At 31.6% G+C, this 21815-nt stretch overlaps 3 protein-coding genes across 5 annotated transcripts; 2 read left to right on the top strand and 1 right to left on the bottom strand.

The window, feature by feature from the left end:
- Positions 1–638: 638 nt before the first annotated feature.
- On the bottom strand, positions 639–7377 carry LOC124938212 (cyclic nucleotide-gated ion channel 4). The gene is made up of 7 exons (XM_047478610.1): positions 6867–7377; positions 4794–5009; positions 4403–4716; positions 3854–3962; positions 2341–2577; positions 2153–2239; positions 639–1410 (listed from the first exon to the last, which is right to left on the bottom strand). Exons 1-7 carry the CDS (start codon positions 7320–7322, stop codon positions 895–897), a joined length of 1935 nt encoding a protein of 644 aa, XP_047334566.1. The 5' UTR covers positions 7323–7377; the 3' UTR covers positions 639–894.
- Positions 7378–11373: 3996 nt separating this feature from the next.
- Positions 11374–18665, top strand: LOC124938213 (probable galacturonosyltransferase 10). Of its 3 annotated transcripts, none has more exons than XM_047478611.1 (4): positions 11374–11512; positions 11628–11788; positions 12376–13869; positions 18319–18665. In XM_047478611.1, exons 1-3 carry the CDS (start codon positions 11500–11502, stop codon positions 13825–13827), a joined length of 1626 nt encoding a protein of 541 aa, XP_047334567.1. In that variant the 5' UTR covers positions 11374–11499; the 3' UTR covers positions 13828–13869; positions 18319–18665. The 3 variants fall into 3 exon arrangements, with proteins under 3 accessions (XP_047334567.1, XP_047334568.1, XP_047334569.1); XM_047478612.1 differs by having other exon boundaries at positions 18306–18665; XM_047478613.1 differs by lacking the exon at positions 18319–18665 and adding an exon at positions 14041–14164.
- Positions 18666–20337: 1672 nt separating this feature from the next.
- LOC124938066 (chlorophyll a-b binding protein 3, chloroplastic) lies at positions 20338–21484 on the top strand. The gene is made up of 3 exons (XM_047478436.1): positions 20338–20539; positions 20626–20787; positions 20873–21484. The coding sequence occupies exons 1-3, from the start codon at positions 20414–20416 to the stop codon at positions 21380–21382; spliced, it is 798 nt and encodes a 265-aa protein (XP_047334392.1). The 5' UTR covers positions 20338–20413; the 3' UTR covers positions 21383–21484.
- Positions 21485–21815: the final 331 nt, after the last annotated feature.

The following is a 21815-nucleotide window of genomic DNA, read 5'->3' as shown; positions in this document are numbered from 1 at the left end:
GGCGTGAACATCCATCTTCAAAAGAGCGAGAGCGGAGATCTTGACACGCTTGAAGTAGTGAGGGTCGTTAGTCCATGGATTCTTCCTAAAGACCTTGTTCCGAGCATCATCGTCGTTAGTCTGATAAATGATTGATCGCAGCAGAAGAAAAAATTATAAGAGATTAGGTCGCGGCAGAAAAAGGATGAGAAGAGATTCAGGATCCTAGAGAGAGAAGTGGAAATGAAAATTATTGAGAAACCCATCTATTTAACCCACTCATTAGGAGTGACCCGCTCGTAGTAATTATTTTTTTTATTTGGACAGGTTGTCATAAATATTAAAGGTTGGCAAAAACCATTTTTTGTTTAGACTTTTACCAACGCTTAATATGCGTTGGTAATTATTGGTCACTGTAGATATAATTTGTTGTAGTGAATGATGATTGCGACGACAAAACTGTGAGAATTGTCTATTTCAACTTTGTAATTATGAATTTTATTTATCATGCAAGGACATTATGCTAGTTATATTAGTTACGAGATCTTAATTAAAATTTGGATAAATTATAATAGTTTATATGAGTATTGTATAAATTATAATAGTATATATGAGTATTGTTACCTTCATCCGCTGGTCTTTCCTTGCATTTTATTCAATAGTTAAATTAATTTTCATGTCCATTTTATTTAAATTTTCTACTCTATATTTATGCATCAAATGTTTGAGATAACTCAAAAAAATGAAGTTTTATCACATCAAAACAACATGAACACAACAATATTATTACACATTGGGGATCTAGTAGTGCCATTCTCTTTTTTCCTTTCTTTTCGAGACACAAGAACATTGACTTTGCATTCGAAGTATACAATCCCCACAAGTCTAGTTCGAATCTCAAACAACATCAGGTTCTTAAAAGTCAAAATCATCTTGATTAGGCTTTGGTGAAGTCAACAAAGCCGTGTACAATCTCAACCTATCTTCCTTAAGCGAAGAACTCCTCGACAATGGTCTTCTCGGACGAATGAACGACAACGAAGCCAACGTCAGTCGATGCTTGTATCTCCTCCACGCCAATTGAATTGCGACCGCAGCCCAGGTCCGCCAGCCTGGTGAGTAGTAACGAGCGCTCCTCTTCACCTTCTCATTGATAAAAGTGTAGCGAAAATGTTGTGTCACATACTTGAGGTCGCTGGCCTCGAGTCCAAATGCTTCTGTGGTCTCGAGGGTTACTAGGGTTGATGATGATGGAGGCAATCGCTCGACAAATGGACGGCGGAGACACCACGAAAGAAGCTCGTCTCCGCTGAAGTTACCCGGTCCTAGCATGCAACAACTCTCGACCCCGTCGCGTAAGACTTGACTACTTTGGAGATGACCTCTTACTATGAATATCATTCTTTGGACAGGGTCACCCTCCTTTGTTATCTATACCATAGTAGAAATTTCATTGAATTATCAATTTCTTACTATTGAATTAAGAATATATATCAATAATGAAATTAACATCCATATATTACACATTAACTTCACTAATAATATGTTTAATTAACCTTTCAAATAAATAATATGATTAGTAAATGATTTTATCCTTTTACAAATTATACTCAATTAACCATATTATAAATTAGTGAAATTAATTAAGATTATTTTTTGCTTACTCAAATTTACATAAATTGCACATGAAATTTATTAATAATATGCTTAATAAAACTTTCAAAAAAAATTTAATATACTTAATTAATTAACCATACTGTAAACTAATGAAATTATTAAAAAATAAGTTCATTTTAATTTCTCAATTTGTATGAAATGCTCATTGTGCTCCTTCAACATAACTACACTCATTTTGATTTATGAAGTTTTAAAAATAACTCAAATTACTTCTGATTGTTAATTTTGAATTAACTCTTGTAATATATTAATATGATTTAAGAAAAACATTTAAGTAAAGAATTGAGATTAATAGAGATGCAGAAATTATGTATAAATGATTTTAAAACTAGGTAATTAACAAAAACGTACAAATTGTCAACATAATGTAATTTGATCCGTTTTTGAAAACATAGATTTTAATGAAACAAAACCAAATTTTGAATTATAATTTATATCTATAATATAATTTACAAAATTTTCTTCTTTATATGTACTAATCTTTTAGAAAACTTACCGTTTCACCTTTGGTGAATATCAACGACTTTACGCGGTCACATATGTTCTCTAGCACGAGATTATCCATATGTTGAAATAATGGCACCTGAAAAATATATAATATATATGAAATTATTAATTATGGATAATATAATTATAAGCAACGCAATCTATATAACCTATAATTATAAAAACAACTTGGTTTACCTGCCTAACCAAGTCTAAGCATAGGTGGTACTTAATGTCTCTACGGAGACCTTCCGGAAGGTTCCTAATCATTTCACATTCATCGACACCACGCATTGCTGCCCACCGTTGTCGTTCATAGTTTCGTACTCTTTGGCGAAAGGCATGTGGCAATCGTCTCCTCCTCATCCACCATTCTATGTTTCTCATCTTCAATTGCATTGCTTGTTTCTTTGACGTAGTCGCATGCAGGAATACCTAGGCACACATCTCTACTAGGTCAAGTTGAAGTTACAAATTTCAAATAAAAATGTATACAATTGATGTATTAGAGTTACAGATTTAGCAGGAAACTATTTATACTATTTAAGGAAGAGATTGAGCCACAAAATTACTTATAAAAGAATATTAATTAATTTCGAAGTATTATATAGTTGTAAGAGGTATAAATTCAATTTGAACTGGCTCAGCCCCACGTAAAAAAATGTTTATTTTTTTTTTCTTAGATCTAGTTTTAAAAATTAATAAAATATTATTTTTGGTAAAATTTTAACCCGGAATCAAATAAAAAAATCTAAATTTTATCTTAAAACACTAAGCTACAATATATTATGCTTATAAACACAATAAATTTTAACTAAATATCCTATTGTTTTAATAAGTGGGTTGTCCTAGCCCGAAGGCTTGTGATACGAATTGTAACTACAAAGGATCCGACGGAGACTATGGAGCCACGTGGCGACATCACAGCAACCTGATGAAGAATATCATTTGTTTTTCCTTTTATTTTTATTGTCTTTTCTGTTTTAATATTTCTTTATTTCTGCCCCTGAACTTATGTCTTTCTTAAATTCTGACCCAGTTAGTTAGGCCAGCTGTCTAACCCTAAAGAGAATGTGCTATCAATTAATTTCTGAATGAAAGGGCAGTTGCTCATCTCTTTCCTCATCTTTTCAATCTTATTGATCTTCATCGTTAGATGAAACAGTTTCTCTTCTCATCTTATTCTAAAGATCGTATCAGCTTGCTGGCTTACCCCAGAGCCGACCCTAGTTCTATTCAGGGGCGGATCCAGAATTTAGAATTATGGTGGGTTTTACAAAAAATTTATGGTGAACTTACAAAAATAACGAGAAAACTATGGATAAAACGAGTGTATAAAAGTAAGTTTTATCATTTTTTAATAATTAGATAAATAAAAAGTTAATTATATTGAATTTGTTTTTAAAAAATTAAAGTGTAGTGTTATATTTTTACCGTAATATTTTTTTTCAGGATAGAGCCCACCGCCCTACATAGATCTGTCCTTAGTTCTAATCTAATTTTTTTATAATATCCATGTAAATTTGTGTGTTATTTATAAGTTTTTTATTTTAATTCAGTCGGAATCTTCTGTTACGAAACCGCTCCATCCCCACACAAGAGGGGTAAAAATGTAGTTTTTTAATTATTACCCCAACACATGAGCGATTTCGTAACAGAGGTTCCGACTGATATTAATTGTATCGTTTTGTATTAGTTAAGAAAAGAATACCTTGATATTTCCAATCAGCATAGTGACTAATAGGAGACCAGTTGTTAAAACTATGATAATGAAAACAATCTCCAACCAATCTGTTGTGCTTTCCAAGTTTCCAAATGTGCTGCAACATGAAAAAAATATTCTTATAACCAAACTGTTAAAATCCCTTGTCGAAATTCGACACTTGCAAAATTGGATGATCGGATAAGAGAATTTTGATCTAGATCGGGTGGAGTCAGAAATTAGAGTTACTAAAGGTTTCAACACAATATGAGAACAAAATTTAGAGACTTAAAAATTTACTAAAAGAAATGCAATCTGCGAAAATTGAACTCAAAACCTTAAAAATCATTAAACTATTAATCTATTATAAATTTTAAAAGATTTGGATAAAAAAAAAATTTAGTAGGTGGTAAATTTTGTTTTTTTTTTTTACCTGATTTAAGTTCATAACCTCCCTATATATATTCGTCCCTAGACCTATATTATCACCACTATCGTGTGACTTTCTCTATCTGTGAACTAATGAAATGGTTCTATAATTTCGAAAAAAGAACTTACCTTAGAGTCATTAGGCCCCAAAAGATGGGAAAAAGTGCCTTTTCAAGCCGATTTTCATTTGTTACAAGCTGAACTGTCCATTTATAAGCTCCGTAATCATAGTTGTCACTGCCATCTAGGCATGCTGACCTGGCAGACTTATTCTCACCCCAAAGAAGCCAAGCTTTGTGTTTAACTAGGCTTGTGGTCCCATAATAAACCGGATTCTCACAAGCCAAAGTTCTTAGCCAACACCCATTTGTTTCTATACATTGAGCTTCTAAACACTTTGCTGCCCTTTGAATTCCGAGCAAGTACCAACAAGCTCCAACCGCCTGCGGTTCATTTATTCGAAATTTTAGGTACAATTTTATGTTATAAGAAACATTAGACTTGATAAACGTCGACTTACATGTGCAGCAACAAAATAGGCGATCATGTTGAGAGCGATTCCCCACCAAACGGTGCCAAATATGTATCCCGACATCTTTTGCATTCGTCGCAAAAGGCAGACGGAATGGTAGATTTTGGGAAGATATTGAAATAGAAATGTGATTAAAAATAATGTCATTACTGATGTTGTATGTCCTCTTTTCAATAAGGCAGGAACAAACACCCATAGCACCAACTGCAAAGTGTAACAGGGAAGCTTAATTAGGGTACAAATTATTCTGAAAATAATTTAGAATATGATCTTAAGCAAAAGAAAAGTCACACTATAATTTATATCATTATACAATTTTATTTTAAGTTTGATAATTTTTCAATACATACAATAATATAGTTATGACTTTTATAACAAAAATTACAAAATACTAGTTTTAGAAAGAAAAAAAATCTAAATGTATTCATAAGATAATGTTATATTAAATTAAAATATACTTAATAGTGTTTTTAATTTAGGAAGCTAATTAGTATTGAACCCTTAACAGGAATTATTAACATTTGAGCTAAGCTAGTATCTTAAAATACAAATTAATAATAAAAACAATTAATTGAGGATTAATATCTTCTTGACAATAAAAATATATATCAAAAATTAATTATGGTATAAAATTCATCCCAAAAAAAGAATGTATAAGAAAAAAACTTGGGTATATATATATATTATTTAATTAATTATTATAATTTTTTTTTTTTTAAGGTAGAATAAACTGGCCCTAATTTACAAGGTTATTTTAAAATATCAAGCAAATCTTATCATATTAGTATGTTTCTCCACACCTTATTATTTTATGTATTTATTTAAAAAGTTAATGCTATCCTAAAATCATAAATCTAAATGTAACTTAATTTTTTTTTTATTAGGCAACAATTTATTACAAATTTGCAACTAATTTAAAAATCAAATTAATTAATATTTAGATATTGTTTTGTTTATTTTTTTTAAAGTGTTTTTGAGATTTTGAAAATAAAATTTTATTAAATATTTTTAAAATGATAAAATCATTTTATTAATTAAAATATTTACCAATATCATAAAATATTTGTGAATTAAAAAAAAAAATCATAAAAAATATTACAAATCATAAAATTGAATGAACCAATAAATTCATGATTTCAAATATTACCACATAAAATAGAGAAATGTAATGTTTTTATTAATAAATTAATTTTTGTATTTCTGTGTAAAAATTATAAAAGATTAATAATTTATTTTAATCTTCACACCAATATAAAAAAAAAAGTAAAGAGAGAATAATAAACAAATAAATCAACTTTAATTATATAACTCAATTCATCGACTCTATCTTTTTTTTAAAATAATTATTTTATCACAATATAATAATACTTTTTAAGTAAGTTTTATATTAAAAAAAAAAATCATCTTTTTTAAAATCTCTACGAAATAAATTATTTAAATAATTCAATATTAAAATAAAAAATAAAAAAGTCTGTACATTTCACCTCCATGTGTGGCCAATCAAATATCAAAATAGCATATGATTTGATTCAGCTTTTCAGAGAACTCCCGTATAGCAAAAGAATAAAATATATATAAAAAAAAAATGTTTAAACAAAACCTAAATTCATGTCATGTCTGAAAAAATAAATAAATAAATAATAAGGAAAAGTACTATTTTTACTCATTTAACTTACATTAAAGTTCTATTTGTCACCTAAACTTACAACATGTTCCTTTTGTTACCTCAATTATTATAAAAACAAAATACCTATTTTAACTTAAGTAATTTAAAATTTTAAAAAAATTATCTTCATGCTTTGCAATTATTTATTTTCCTTTTGCTTTCATCTTTTTAAACAATTTTTTTGTTCCAAATCAGAATTGATTAATCAAAACATAATAACCAAAAATAATTTAAAATATCAAAACAAGCTTTAATTGTATTTGATTTATATCCCACATGATTAATCTTCTTTTAACCTAATCTAAGACGTTTTAAATGAGAATCGAACATTCATTCTAAATTTTTTTTTATCGAATTTGTAAAATCCTAGAAGTATACAAAAACAAATTGAATACCTGGGGAATAGGAAGTATGACAAACAAATCAAAGAAGAACCCTTTTTTGGCCTTAAAATATTGAATCACCACCGCCTGTAAACTTGACTTGCCACCATTTCTCCGGCGTCTACTCATTCTAATTTGAAGCCACATATTCCAAAGTTGGGTCGCATCCGTCATGCATCTTAACAGCGTAAGTGTAGCAGCAAACCATCCATCAACGAACAAACACATGCATCCGTTGCTAATAGATAGAGTGTAGAAGAAAAGTGGATCAATAAACAAACCGGCTGCCATTACAAGAAGAAAAACTCGGTTCCATTCTTGAACCCATGTAACCCTAGGATCAAGAACGTTTCTTGAATCGTTTCTTTCATCGTCTTCTTCTTCTTCATCTTCACATGAACCGATTAGATCTTCTTCTTCTTCATCGTCACTGTTTGAGTAATTATTGTTATCTCTTTCTCTTGACATCTCTCTCCTTATCTATCTAACTGATAATATTTGAGAGCGAAGAGAGATGTTTTAGATGAGTAGAATAGTTTATAGAAAAAGACATCATAAATGTAGAGGTGAGAGAGTAAGATAGAAGACATTAAGAGCTTGTTTGATTTTGGTTATTTGAGAATTTTTTGGGATTTAATAAAATAAAAAGGATTGGTAGATGAAAATTAGGTTTTTTTAGTTTTTAATTTGTTCATTTCTATTTAAAATTTAAATTTTATAAATATAAAGTAAAAATATTTTAATATTTTAATTCATAAAATGAATATTTTGATGATTATAATGATAGAGATAATTTATAAAACCCGAGTAAAAAAAAAAAAAAAACTTATTAAACGAGCTCCAAGAGATAGTTTGATCTTGGTTTGTTAAGATTTTGTCTAAAAAAATTATTTTGATAAGAAAAAACTTAATTGTTTTAATTACTAAAAATTTAATTTTGTATTTAAAATTTTAATTTGATAAGAACGTTTTATTATTTTAGTGGATGAAATGAGGTATAATAATAATAATATTATAATGGAAATACTCTTCTTAAGGTAAAATCACTATAGAAAAACAAAACAAAAAAACCTACAAAAACCTATTACCCCTGTAGTCAAACTAGCTCTTGTAGAAATTCGATAGAGAAAACGGCCTTTGCATTTATTCCCATATTACCCCTGTAGTCAGTATCAATCAATATATTCCCTATGCTTCAACCAAATCTCATCATATTTTGGCTTTTTGAAGAAAACAATCATAAATTAATGCAATATTGTGACAACATGTCCTCAATTGTGTGAATTTAAACTAGTTAAATAATATTTGTGTTCATTTATGTGTCAAAATAAGTTTCTAAGTTAATTTATGTGCAGCACTTAAATTAGATTCGTGTTAATTTATATGTATATATAACAAGCCGGCCCGGGCTGTAGCCCGGGTAGCCTTAACTAGCATTAACTAGCATATATGTATTTTATCAATAACGACGGTAATTTACCGTCGTTATTGATTATTCTGTCTCTAAAAGGCATTGATGACAGCAAATTATAAAATTAGCCCGGATAGATTTTTTTAATAAAAAATTAATCCGGGTAGGTTTCAAATTCTGGCTCCACCCCCTATATATATTAAGATTCGTGATAACTTATGTGCAATACGATTTCCTATTAATACTCATCACTCCGAGATGCAGTGAAAACAAAACTATTAATACAAAGTAAGCAGTGACATTCATAAATTAATCAAAATAAAGAAGTTTACAAGTAATTTAATATTATAATAAAAACATTTTGTTAACTTAAATTTTATAACTTGTATCAAATAAATTAATTAAATAACACAAGTTTAAAAAAAAAAAAAAAACAAAATAGTAATTGTTTTCTTGTGCACGATAAGTTACTATCAGCTGGGGTTCACTGCCATGCATGGTCCCATACTTCTTTGTTGATCAAAGGTGGACCCATTTTCTGTTCAACGTACAATAAACTATTTAGTCTGAACCTCAGAAGGGTATTTTGGGAATGAAAGAGTAGTGTCAGAAACATGAAAAGGAGAGAGAGAAAAAATAGGGTTTGATGTTGCTGACATATAAGTTCAAAAAACACAGGTTCTTAGTAGTTTCCTAACGTTTGTTTGTTTGCTGACTCAATTATGTCATTATATTCATTCTTCATTTTGGGTTGTTCTATCTTTATTAAATCAAATTCTGCCCCCACCAAAATTTAATTTACCAACTATACTCATTTCTTCTTTTACACGATTATCTAATTATAAATGTTTTTTATGAAATAAAAAGGTTAAGATAGATTTGGTCTCTATTGGAAAAAAAATGTCGATATTAGGTTTAGTTTAAAAAGTTGATAAAAAGAAAAAACAAAAATAGTGAAATTTAAATTCATAACCAAATAAAAACATTAAACTTTTATTTTAAACCACTAAATTATAATTTTTTATGATTAAAAGTATAAAATATTTAACTAAATATCTTACTATTTTAAATAAATGGGTTGCCCCGGAGGGTACCCTAGCCCAAAGGTTTGTCGGGCTTAACTACGGCCGAATACACATCAGTTTAGGGGCTCGTTTGATGCAATGGTTATTTGAGTTTTTTCTGTCTTTTTTGCTTAAAAAATTATGTTTGATTAAAAATTCTAAAAAACTAGTTTTTTATGGTTAAAGTCAAAAATATTTTTTTTAGTAAAGATAATTTAATTATAAATAATTAAATAAAAGGTAATTTTGGTATTTAAATTTATAAAATAAGTGATTAGATGATAAAAATAATGGATAAAGGATTATTGAATTTTAGGATAAAATTTTAAAAAAAACTAAAACCACTGCATCAAACAAACCCTAGGTCTAGAAAGTTCGTGCTTTAATAATTCATATGGGGTTTGTAATGTGAGTGAGTACGTCCTAGAAATAAACCATTATAATAAAGTAGTTTAGAATGGAACAAAAAGTATGGTTTATATTATTTATCATAATTCTGGATACGTGTGATACTATTAATTAAGAATTATTAGTTAATTAAAGGGGATTTGTTCTTCATTATATATATATATCTTAATATTATATTTTAAAAATATAGTGTTCATTCTCATTCGTACACCACATTAACTTAGAAACAATTCTTTTGACATCTCTTCACCTACATATTTGATTTACTAAATATGAATGTAAAAAAATAAAAAACTAAAGCCAAGGTAACTAGAGATAGGGCATATTTTTTTTAATTTTTTTATCTAGTTTAACAAATATTCAATATTGATAAGTTATTTATTATTATTATTTTAATTTATAAATGATTGAACTCTTATATATATAAAAAAATAATAATAAATTGTCTTTTAGTCTATTGGGCTGATTTGGCATATGTATAGATTTATGATCGATTTTAATAACTGTTTTTGAATGGGTTGTTCTAGGGCTTATTGGGCTTACTATAATTACATATTTAATAATAAGTTATAATTTTATACTTCAGAAATATAATAATAATTAAAAATACTGAATTTGAATGGGAAATTGGATGGATGACCTTATAATTGCTTTAATTGCATCAGTTAGGGTCTAATAAAAATTGTACAAATGACATTCTTGTTTTTCGGACAAAAATACTTTCGTCTCGCGACGACATACTCGCGTCTTGCGACAGAACACTCGACGAATTAGGGTTCCGTCGCGTAACGTGATGCTGCGTCACGTTACGCGACGAGAGAATTTTTGTCCGAAAATTAGGAAGTAATTATTTGCGCAAATTTTATTAGGTGTTGGTCATTTGTGCAATTAAGACAATTATTATAATCATTTTATCAAAATTTTCATTTGAATAGTAACCGGATTATCTTGAGAATTAACCTAGTTTAAAAATAAAATAAAGATTAGTTTAAGAATTCTCCAAATTCTCTATGAGATTACTCTCTCCTTGCCAATAAACCCTAAAAAACTATATAAACAAATTCTAAGCTGAAATGATTCTTCAGTAGAATTTGAAAATATTTAGAGAAATGATGAAATGGATAATCTTTTATTTTAAGGAAGTTAGTTATTTTTAAATGTTGGCCAAAATATTTAAAGTACTTGCACAAAGAAACAAAAATATTAATTTACTTCCAAAAACAACTCTAGTTCGAGTTATTCTTCTTCGTTTGAAGAAGGCCAAAACAAAGTCAATTCAAGCCTTTTTGCGATTCCCTCAACCCGTGTCGCTTGTTCAGCGACCTGTCTGACATTTGATGTCCACTGGCTAATCGCGATGGTTGACTCTCCACAGCCAAGGTCGTGACCGACTCACCATATACCCTCCCATAAGTGGTGTAAAATTGTATTTTTTTAATTATTACACCAATTTATGAGAAGCACACGGGTGATTCGGTTACAGGACCCTAGCATAAATTGTTGAGTATTAATTTATCGAGTTTCTATAAAAATATTTATTGTTATTTATCTTATTGGGATAGAATTTTGATTTTAAATTAATTATTTATATAAATATAATTTAAATAATTTATTGTCCAAAATGATATAAAATTGAGGGTTTAATTTTGATGTCGGTGTAGCCCGTACCGGTGATAGTGCGAGTGGGGGCTTAATACGGAAGAACTGATGACAATCTTAGATTGACAATTGATAATCTCTCAATCTCTCTCTTGTATGAGTTATGATTTCAAATGGTAATTTTCAACTTCTTAATTTCATGTATTAACACTTCTCTCTAGTCAGAGAATCAATCCATTTGCACATTGATTATTGTTGATCCAGTAGAACTGTATATCGCTATCCTTGCAGAAAAATCATCGATGAGGAGACGAGCATCTGATTTTCGAAGGCCAGTGAGGAAGCGATACTCGAATCTCTTGTGGCTGATTCCAACCGCCTTCTTAATTTTGTTCATCTTCGTTCTTTTCGGTCGACATAACCGATCTGAATTCGATCTTTCTTCAGTTCAGGTTCTTACTTACTTTTCTTGTCAGATCCTTGTAATTCGATCTTGCGATTTCTTCTTCACTTACTGTAAGTAATCGATTTTGTGTACAAATGTTTGTGATTCTCCTTTTAAGAATGTGATTTTGTTCAGGTTTTTACTAGGCGTTATCGTTTTAAGAATGTCCGTACAATTGTTAAGCATGAACATCTGGTTCTAGTTAGACTTGAGAGAAAGAGAGGAAAAGTTAGTTACATGATTTGATTCTATCTTGCGATTTCTTCTTCACTTACTTTCAGGCTTCCTGTTGCTTTTCAAACTGCAAGTAATCGATTTTGTGCACAAATGTTTGTTATTCTCCTTTTAAGAACGTGATTTTGTTTAGGTTTTTACTAGGCTTTCGTTTTAAGAATGTGCGTACAATTGTTAAGCATGAACTTCTGGTTCTAGTTAGTTAAATGATTTGATTCTATCTCTATCTATAACATTGAGTGTAGCATCTTAAATCACACTTTTATATTCGTTCTTTTGAAGTGTTCTATCTTGATAATGTTAATGTGATTGAAAAATAGTTTCATATCTGGCTGAATACTTTTGTTTATTATTCCACAGAGGAATTCTAGGCATTATGGATTTGTTGAAGGACTTAACGTTACTGATGAAATGTTGAGTCCTCGGTCAATTACACGACAACTGAATGACCAAATTGCACTTGCAAAGTCTCTTGTTGTGGTTGCGAAAGAAAGCAATAACTTGCAGTTTGCATGGGAGCTTAGTGCACAAATCCGTAATTCTCAACTCCTGCTCTCAAATGCTGCAACGAGGAGGATTCCATTAACAATTAAGGAGTCGGAAACAGCAATCCGTGACATGGCTATCTTACTCTATCAATCCCAGCAACTCCATTACGACAGTGCAACTATGATATTGAGGCTTAAAGCTAGGATTCAAGCGCTAGAGGAACAAGTTAGCTCTATCAATGATAAGAGCTCGAAGTACGGACAAATTGCTGCTGAGGAGGTCCCTAAGAGCTTGTACTGTTTGGGCGTTCGTTTGACTGCTGAATGGTATACACAATCTTCTAATCAAAGGAAGATATCTGGAGGAGATTTGAATTCAGAAAAATTTAGAGATAATAGTCTTCATCACTTCTGTGTGTTCTCAGACAACATTCTCGCGACATCAGTGGTGGTCAATTCAGCCGCCATAAACTCCAATAATCCTAATATGCTTGTATTCCACATTGTGACTGATGAAGTCAATTATGCACCAATGAAGGCCTGGTTTTCCATGAACAATTTCCATGGTGTGACAATTGAGGTTCAGAAATTTGAAGATTTCAGCTGGCTTAACGCCTCTTACGTCCCTGTCTTAAAGCAGCTCCAAGATTCTGATACCAAAAACTACTATTTCTCGGGAAACAGTGATCAGATGCGCACGCCAGTCAAATATCGCAACCCCAAGTATCTCTCCATGCTTAACCACCTCAGATTTTATATTCCGGAAGTTTTCCCTTCTCTTCAAAAAGTAGTGTTCCTTGACGACGATGTAGTTGTCCAGAAGGATTTGTCGCCGCTTTTCTCTATTAATCTGAAAGGAAATGTAAACGGAGCTGTGGAGACTTGTACGGAGACGTTTCACAGATACCACAAGTACCTAAATTATTCTCACCCATTAATACGTGCTCACTTTGATCCTGATGCATGTGGATGGGCTTTCGGAATGAATGTGTTCGATTTGATCGAGTGGAGAAAGAAGAATGTCACTGGCATCTATCATCACTGGCAGGAGAAAAACGTTGACAGAACATTGTGGAAGTTGGGTACATTACCTCCTGGGCTTTTGACCTTTTATGGTTTGACTGAGCCTCTTGATCCCAGCTGGCATGTATTAGGATTGGGTTATGCGAATGTTGATCCTAAAGTGATAGAGAAGGGAGCTGTCCTGCATTTCAATGGAAATTCAAAACCGTGGTTGAAGATTGGGATGGAAAAGTACAAGCCACTCTGGGATAAATATGTTGATTACTCTCACCCAATGATGCAGCAATGCAATGTCCATTAACGCACTAGTGGCTGAAAGGGTACTTATTTGTCATCAAACAAGGTACACTTCAATTTATTTTTCTATATTTCTTAGCTTTTGCTACAAACAAACATACATTAAGAAAGTCGAAATAAAGAGTTAGAAGCAGAGAAACAGGAATTGGGGATGTTACAAACATCAATATTCCCCAAACACAAAAGTGTGTTAACAATTTGCAATGTTTATGGACAGGTGATACAAACTAACAAACTAAAAGAGCAAGAAAATTGTGTCTTCACTGTTTGCAAGACTTTTATTCTCATGAAATATTGTGTTGACCATCATGCATATATTATACGAGCTGGAGGGACTGACATGATAATGATATATTCAATTTATTGTTTGCTGCCTTTTGTCATGGCATAATACCTAGGTTTCCATTATTCACGAGACTTGCACTCTATCATTAAGCAAAACGAGTCTTTCCCGTTTATTTGAGTTGCAATGTCAGAATATATATATATATATATATATATATATATATATATATATATATATATATATATATATATATATATATATATATATATATATTATAACTTTTTGTTATAAATTTTTTACATATTGATTTTTAAGGAGACTAGCACAATATATTTTAGGTGTTTTTAGTGGGAATAAAACTTGAGACCTCAACATCTTATTTCAAGACTCTTACCACTTGAACTATCTTGGGTGAGTGTATGCAATTATATTTTCTTTTCGTTTTTTCTTTTTGTTAATCAAAGGATATGTTTTCTCGGGCTAGCACAACCTCCCACCCTCATGAGCACCCACTTCATTGAATGTGCAGTGAGAATTAAACTTGAGACTTCAACCTCTTAAATTAAAAATTCTTACTACTTTATCCTGGATAAATTAAAAATTCTTACTACTTTACCCTGGATAGGTTGTATGCAGTTGTTTTATGTTCTCCTACCCGTAGACTGAGAGGTCATCTTAACCACATTCACTACTCATTCTAAAATAGACTGTTACATTTGCCCAATATATGATTTTCTTTTTTTGAAAAGACAGTTTTTATAGAACCAATCAAATTGCAATTATATCAAGTCATCACAACTGAATTGAGTCTCAAACTAACAAAAAGTCTAGCAAATAAAAAACAATATACAAAACTTTTAAGCAAATTTAACCCTCAAAATGAATCCTCTGATCATCTCATCACAGTTAAGTCTTCATTCCTTGTAAATTAGCCAATTTCGTTGAGTATTGAGATACTTCTTGCAAGTGATGCTTTGGAGCAATCCACATTTCATAACTTCCAGCCAAATCTCCTCACCATCCTTTCTTATTAAAGTTTCTTAGTGTTTGTTCACATCATATTTCATAAATCTTGCAGCAAAAGTCCATGTCTCCAAGTCTCTTTTCCCTTCCACTTCAGAATAATTGATTTATTGATGCTAGACCAATGTTGTGGGGATCTCTTGATCATGCACTTGTTGAATTGGACCAAATGAAAGGTGTATATGGGCACTGGAAGAACAAATGATCCAATGTTTCCTCTTGTCTATAGGAAGTGCATTAGATGTCTTCAATGGCCATGTATTTTCTCAATCTATCCTTTGTATTAAGTCTACCATGAAAGTTGAGCCCAAGAATAAATTGTTTATGTCTTAGAACCACTTGGCTAATCAAGACCATCTTTCACCAAGGTCCTTCCACTCTATCTATCATCACATCTGCTTTTGAAGTAGAAAATTGATTCCCTAACTCTCAGGGGTCCATCTCCAGGAGTCCTGACAAGTATTTTGCCTCATTTTCAGAACTTTGTCAATAAGGTTTCTTCCCTTAATTGTTTCTGTAAGACAAGAATGTCTTTTCATCTTAAGATATTTGTCATTGTAGCTTTTAAACACTGCATTATGAATAAATGGGAATTCCTCCTTCATTTTCAAAGGAAAGTGTTCCATCCAGGGTCTTGCTAAAAGCTTGTACTTTTCCATTACCCACTTTAAGCTCAATTAGCTTCCAAGCTTCTCTTCTCCATTACCCACTTTAAACTTAATTAGCTTCCAAGCTTCTCTTCTGTGCTCGAGAATCTTCTTTATTGTCCACCACGTATCTTCCTTGTACTATTTTTTTGCTGAAGTTAGTGATTCTTTTATTAATGAAGGAAGATACAAGTTACATGATGAAGATCACCAATAAAAGGATCACAAACTAGAAAGGTCGAGATACAAGTACAAATAAAGATAATGCTAGTGCATAAGGCTGACCGACTGGAGAAACATGTATCCCTTACAGCATTTCCTTTGTGGGTAGGTTAATGGCTCCATTTTCAAGACAACAAATGATGGAAGTATTGAAGTTGCACAAAACCCAAGAAGTTGGGTATAATACACGGGTGGATGTTGTGAAATACGAGGCTACTTCAAGAAGTAGAAGGTCGTTTTGAAGAGAAATGATATAAGTTGTACAGTATCTAGATGTAAAACAGTCCAACAGCAGAACTTCCGCGGGTAACTCCCTGTACACAAGTAACTATGAAACTGGAAAACAAGAAGGAAATAAACTGATAACACCAAGATGATATCCAAATTAAGAAGAAGACATAGGTGGGGTAGAGTAGGAAAATCTCCTTGTAAAGCTACCCAATTCTTGTGATAAATATTTCTTTTTGGGTCTATTGTGAAATGCAGTTGTTGGAAGAAATGTGTAACAGTGGATCGAGAAGCTGAAGGAAGCAGAGGTTTCACATAACCAAAAGATCTGTGAATCTGAATTTAGGGATCTGAAAGATGAATGATGAAAGAAGAAAGAGAAGAGTTAGAAAGCTTTCGTACTAACTTGAGGGTTTTTAATCAAAACTCCTTGTTCTAGAAATCATCAACTATCACTATGGCTTGTTTGGTTTATTTGCTACTTATCTACTGGTCTTCTTTACCAGTATTAGTTATATTTGTTTCATCCACGAAATATAAAAAACAAAACTCTTTACAGAATCATTCTCTCGACAAACTGCAAATCCCAAAAGTAGAGACATAAATATTCCAACCTCCACTCGATCATAGATAGATGTTCTAGAGCTTGTGTTCTCAAAGTCTTGGTTCAAATCGTAGTCGAGAACTTTTTAGATAGATGTATGCGCATTTCTTCAACTAACATAAGCATGTGGATGATTTGAGAATCTTACTCAAAGTTGAGTTACAGAAAAATAATGTTCAGAAACGAGGATATCAAGCAGCAACATATTCTGAAGGATCCAAGGTCTTGAATTGAGAATTCTTGTGTATGACATAACATCAGGGGAACCCAAAATGTGTTAATCCTGATATTATCATATCAGAGTACTTAATTTGTCCATTACCCAGAAGGTGCTGAAGTGTAATACCCCAAGGAGATCTTGATAGGGTAATGAGCAGATTTCTGTGTGGAAGTGTAGGCAGAACATATCTGCAGGTCAAACCTTTTTCTCCTCTCCAATACCTTGCTTTTATAATTACTTCGATCCATGCATGTAACTTTCAATGGTAGATCTTGTGGAATTTTTATGAAGTGAAACAGTGATGGTTGGTATTTGTAGGACTTGAAACGGAAGTAGTTGTTTAGAGGACGATATTGTATAAGTAGCAGCCATATATATTGTTTCGATCGAAGGGAGTGTTAATCTGAAGAAAAATGTATAGACTGTTGTGGATCTACTATTTTTTTTTTTAATTAAGAAGAAATAGTATGACACTCACAACCATGACCCTGCTTCAACTCAAAGCGCTTCCAGATAGAATTGAAACCGTGAACTTTTAGTCTCTTAAGCCGACACTGTTGTGGATTTATTTATAATGATATAGTTTTAGATTTGGAAAAAAGTCGATTGGGGAGGAGTCTCCAGCTGTAAAACCAACTTTCGAAACTACATCCTCAAAAGGTTGTTTCGAGAAAGAAACAGACTATGTTCAATGAGAGAAAAAATCTCAAAAGGTCCTTGCGACAGAAGGGGTGGATATCCCCAGCCTCGGTCCTGGATTTGACCCTATCAGGCGATAAGTTTCGCTCGTCTGGTTGAATTGGTTGAGTGTGTTTGCAGACTATGTGCTTAACCCGTAGGGATTAGTTGCACTTCGAATGAGAAACATAACCCATCGTAAAAGGGGATTCAATCTAAAGAGAATCTTGTTTCATTGAAATGGCCCAAATGTGTTCCATAAGAACCTTGTTCCAATCTTTGCATATTTTCAATCCCAATAGTGCTCCATTTGTCCTTCTTACCCTTACCTGTTCTTTCCTAAATCAAATTTCTCACTAGTGGAATGACCTGTTATTTGGGAGTGCTACTCTTTCCCATTATAGTCTTCATATAATTATCGAAACAACTAATTAGTATTTAGATATTCATTTTATTTTATTGTAACATTTATTTTATAAACGTGCCATAAGTAATAACTAGTTGTGTTATCAAAATTATATTATTATAGGTGTCAAATTTGCAGTTTATTGTTATTGTATTTCTGATTGTGCAGCATATGTTTGCAGATAATTATATAGAATGTGTTATTAGAGAGGGCCCAGAGACAGTTGAAACCTACAGATAGTGTTGGAAGGTGCTTAGAAGAAGGGGGCAGGAGTTTAAGAAAGTTTTGCAAATGTTAAAACCAACCTATTATGTATAGTTTACAATTATTTAAAATTGGAGAAAATATTTTGGTTTTAGACTATAGATTAGGGATTCATTACTTGATATTCTTTTTTCTCTTTTTTATAAGGATTTTAGATACTTGTAACTTATGATTCTATAATGGTGTAAGTGTGGATTTTATCTGGTGTTCTTATAGAGGCACGCTCAATATACAATTATTATTATTCTCTTCAAAATGTATTTATTTTGGTTTTAAGAATCGATATTTCGTATACCAACACGTCTTCTTGAATTTGGGCACTTGCACGAGGGGGTGTCTTCCATGTTTCGAATCTCCCATCATCTATTTCTACTTTGGCTTTTTCACTTTTAAGTATTAATGTTTGATCTAAAATTGGCGTCTCAGAATATCATATGTTACTTGCGAGGAAGGGAAGGGAGCAGGATTAGTCAAATCGTCACGCATCATCTCCTTTACGCTTGATACTTCAAATATAGTGGCGCATGACTTCGATTAGTAGTTGAGATCATTTTTTTCATCACAACCCTATTGAATATTGTGAAAATGACTTGTTAGCTTGTTAATTACGACCTCTTGTTGAAATTTCAAAAAATAATTTAAAATATCTATATAGTCATAATTTAGTGAGAAAGTATTTAATAACAATTTTTTAAAAAAACTAACAAAAATGTAAGATTTCTCAAGAGAAATTATACATGTTATATATAGTAAAAGTTGAAACTTATTACTCTCAACATGTATTTTGCATTGACATGTCTTATCATGAATTGAAGTACATTTTACTCATTAATTTTGCATTATTGCCTCTTTTTACCCAATACTTTGTTATACATTTTTATCATTGTACTTTACAAATGTGCTTGTACGTATATGTCAATTATTGTTTATATGTAAAAACTGAAAACTTTATTAGTTCACGAGCATACCAACCGACCCAAGTTAAATTCAAAACAATATAAGAAAACACTTTCAACACAACCAACAAAAATAAACTTAATAAACATGAATCGAATACCACATGAGTCGAATGTCCTTCTCTTGATTCGGTTTTAGGTCATTCTCATTGTTTTCATATTTGACGCGGGCTACAAAACTTGTATTTTACTTTATTTTATTGTGATTTAACTTTTTTCGATTCTGTTTTAGTCGAACTTCTTTCCTATTTTTCTCAATCATCTATGTACTTTGTTAGTGTTTTCGTAGAGGCTCGCATAATTTCAACTTTAAGAGACCAAACATGGTCTTCATAACCTCAACATTATAGTCTTCCTTCTCCACCTTAGCTACCTTTGCCATCAAATATCTTATTTATTTCATTTGGACTTCTAAGGAAGATTTTTTTAAGAGAAGCTTACTCAATTTCAAAATTTTATTTAAAATATATGTATAAAAGATTATAAAAATGTGAAAATGATCGTTAAATCTATTGAAATTATCATGAAACAAGACCAAAACAAAAAAAATAATCATATCTATTTTCACCAACTAAGCATAATATAATATAATTAAAAAAATAGAAGAGGGAATCAAACTTTGTGATTTTAATTTCGAAAATTCAAATAGTATATGTGATTTTTATGTATTGTAATTTTAATAAAATGCTCATCATACTTAATTGAAAAATTAAGTGAAAAAAAAATATAAATGTATGATTAAAAAGAAGAAACATGATAATATTATTATTCATTTTACTTCTTATCTATGTGGATAGGAGGATTGGGATTTTGAGATACCCAAAATCTTTTGAAGCATTCTGATTGGCTATAGAAGAAGCCATTTTTCATCACAACCACAACTTCCCCTCCTGCAAGTGAATCCATTTCCATCACAACCACATTTTATGATTCTCTTTCCTCTTCTTTTCTACATATAAAAATACTTGAATCCTCACTTGGGTAAACCAGCTGTTGTGTCTTAATAATCATAGTATTACTATAATCCATTGTTTCAGGAAAAACCCATTTGAAATTATGGCCTCAATGATAACCAGCTCTAGCACCACCCTAAGGTCATCCCCTTTCTTGGGCCAAACCAGAGGTTCTTCTGCAAACACTCTTAGAGATGCTGTCCCTATTGGAACTTCCAAATTCACCATGGTATGTTCTAAATGACTAAATCTCTCTTTATGGAATTGAATTCTGATGAGAAACTCAAATTTGTGTTTCCTTGATTATCTTTGAAGAGTAATGACTTATGGTACGGTCCAGACAGAGTGAAATACTTGGGACCCTTTTCAGCCCAAACACCATCTTACCTCACCGGAGAGTTTCCCGGCGACTATGGATGGGATACTGCCGGTTTATCTGCAGATCCCGAAGCTTTTGCCAAGAACAGAGCTCTTGAGGTGATTTGAGTCATTACCCATATGCCCTTTTCCCCCAACTTTGCCATGAACAGAACCCTAATTCTAGTTTCTTTTTATCTGTCAGGTCATCCATGGAAGATGGGCCATGCTAGGAGCTTTTGGTTGCATCACTCCAGAAGTGCTTGAAAAATGGGTTAATGTTGACTTCAAAGAACCAGTTTGGTTCAAGGCTGGTTCACAGATTTTCTCTGAAGGTGGCCTTGACTATTTGGGTAATCCTAACCTAGTTCATGCCCAGAGCATTCTAGCTGTTCTTGGATTTCAGGTTGTTTTGATGGGTTTGGTTGAGGGTTTTCGCATTAATGGACTTCCTGGAGTTGGAGATGGAAATGATCTTTACCCTGGAGGTCAGTACTTTGACCCTCTTGGTTTGGCTGATGATCCAGTCACTTTTGCTGAATTGAAGGTGAAGGAGATTAAGAATGGGAGATTGGCTATGTTTTCAATGTTTGGATTCTTTGTTCAAGCCATTGTAACTGGAAAGGGTCCTCTTGAGAACTTATTGGATCATCTTGATAATCCGGTTGCTAACAATGCTTGGGTCTTTGCCACTAAGTTTGCCCCTGGTTCATAAATCTTTTGATTTTTTTTTTGTTTGAATCTCAGCCATTTGATGTGTCTCTTTGTCTATTGATCATGATTGTTGATGAGAATGTATAAAAAAAAACTTACTGAATCATTGTAGTTAATATTATTATATATCATGTAGCTCAAGACAACATCTCAATGTTAGAATTATGGGTAAACAAGTCGAGCTCGAGCAGGTTGGAGTTTGACTCGACTTGTTTTTTATTGGTTCGAACTCGATCAAGTTTTTAATATTAAGCTAAAACTCGGCTCAATCATATAACCATAAGTTCGAGTTTGGCTCGAAAAATTCGAATTTAAATATATTTTTATATTAATTTCTTATATTAAAAAAATATGATAGAAGTCAAGAGTCCATTCATCGGACTGTACAATTCATCGCGTATTTTTTTGTTTTACGCTCCGTAACTCTTTCTCAG

Source organism: Impatiens glandulifera, chromosome 5 (genome assembly GCF_907164915.1).
Source record: "Impatiens glandulifera chromosome 5, dImpGla2.1, whole genome shotgun sequence".
In the NCBI taxonomy this organism is placed as follows: Eukaryota; Viridiplantae; Streptophyta; class Magnoliopsida; order Ericales; family Balsaminaceae; genus Impatiens; species Impatiens glandulifera.
This window is presented reverse-complemented; position numbering and strand designations above follow the sequence as displayed.

Bases quoted from the DNA above. Each gene is read 5' to 3' on its own strand.
- LOC124938212 (XM_047478610.1), bottom strand. From the start codon at position 7,322: ATGTCAAGAGAAAGAGATAACAATAATTACTCAAACAGTGACGATGAA. The intron at 2,578-3,853 runs GTATTCTTTTCT...ATGTGTGCCTAG, and splicing joins TGCTGATTGGAAATATCAAG to GTATTCCTGCATGCGACTAC. The intron at 1,411-2,152 runs GTAAGTTTTCTA...ACTATGGTATAG, and splicing joins TATTCACCAAAGGTGAAACG to ATAACAAAGGAGGGTGACCC.
- LOC124938213 (XM_047478611.1), top strand. The intron at 11,789-12,375 runs GTTCTTACTTAC...ATTATTCCACAG, and splicing joins TCGATCTTTCTTCAGTTCAG to AGGAATTCTAGGCATTATGG.
- LOC124938066 (XM_047478436.1), top strand. From the start codon at position 20,414: ATGGCCTCAATGATAACCAGCTCTAGCACCACCCTAAGGTCATCCCCT. The intron at 20,540-20,625 runs GTATGTTCTAAA...TTATCTTTGAAG, and splicing joins GAACTTCCAAATTCACCATG to AGTAATGACTTATGGTACGG. The intron at 20,788-20,872 runs GTGATTTGAGTC...TTTATCTGTCAG, and splicing joins CCAAGAACAGAGCTCTTGAG to GTCATCCATGGAAGATGGGC.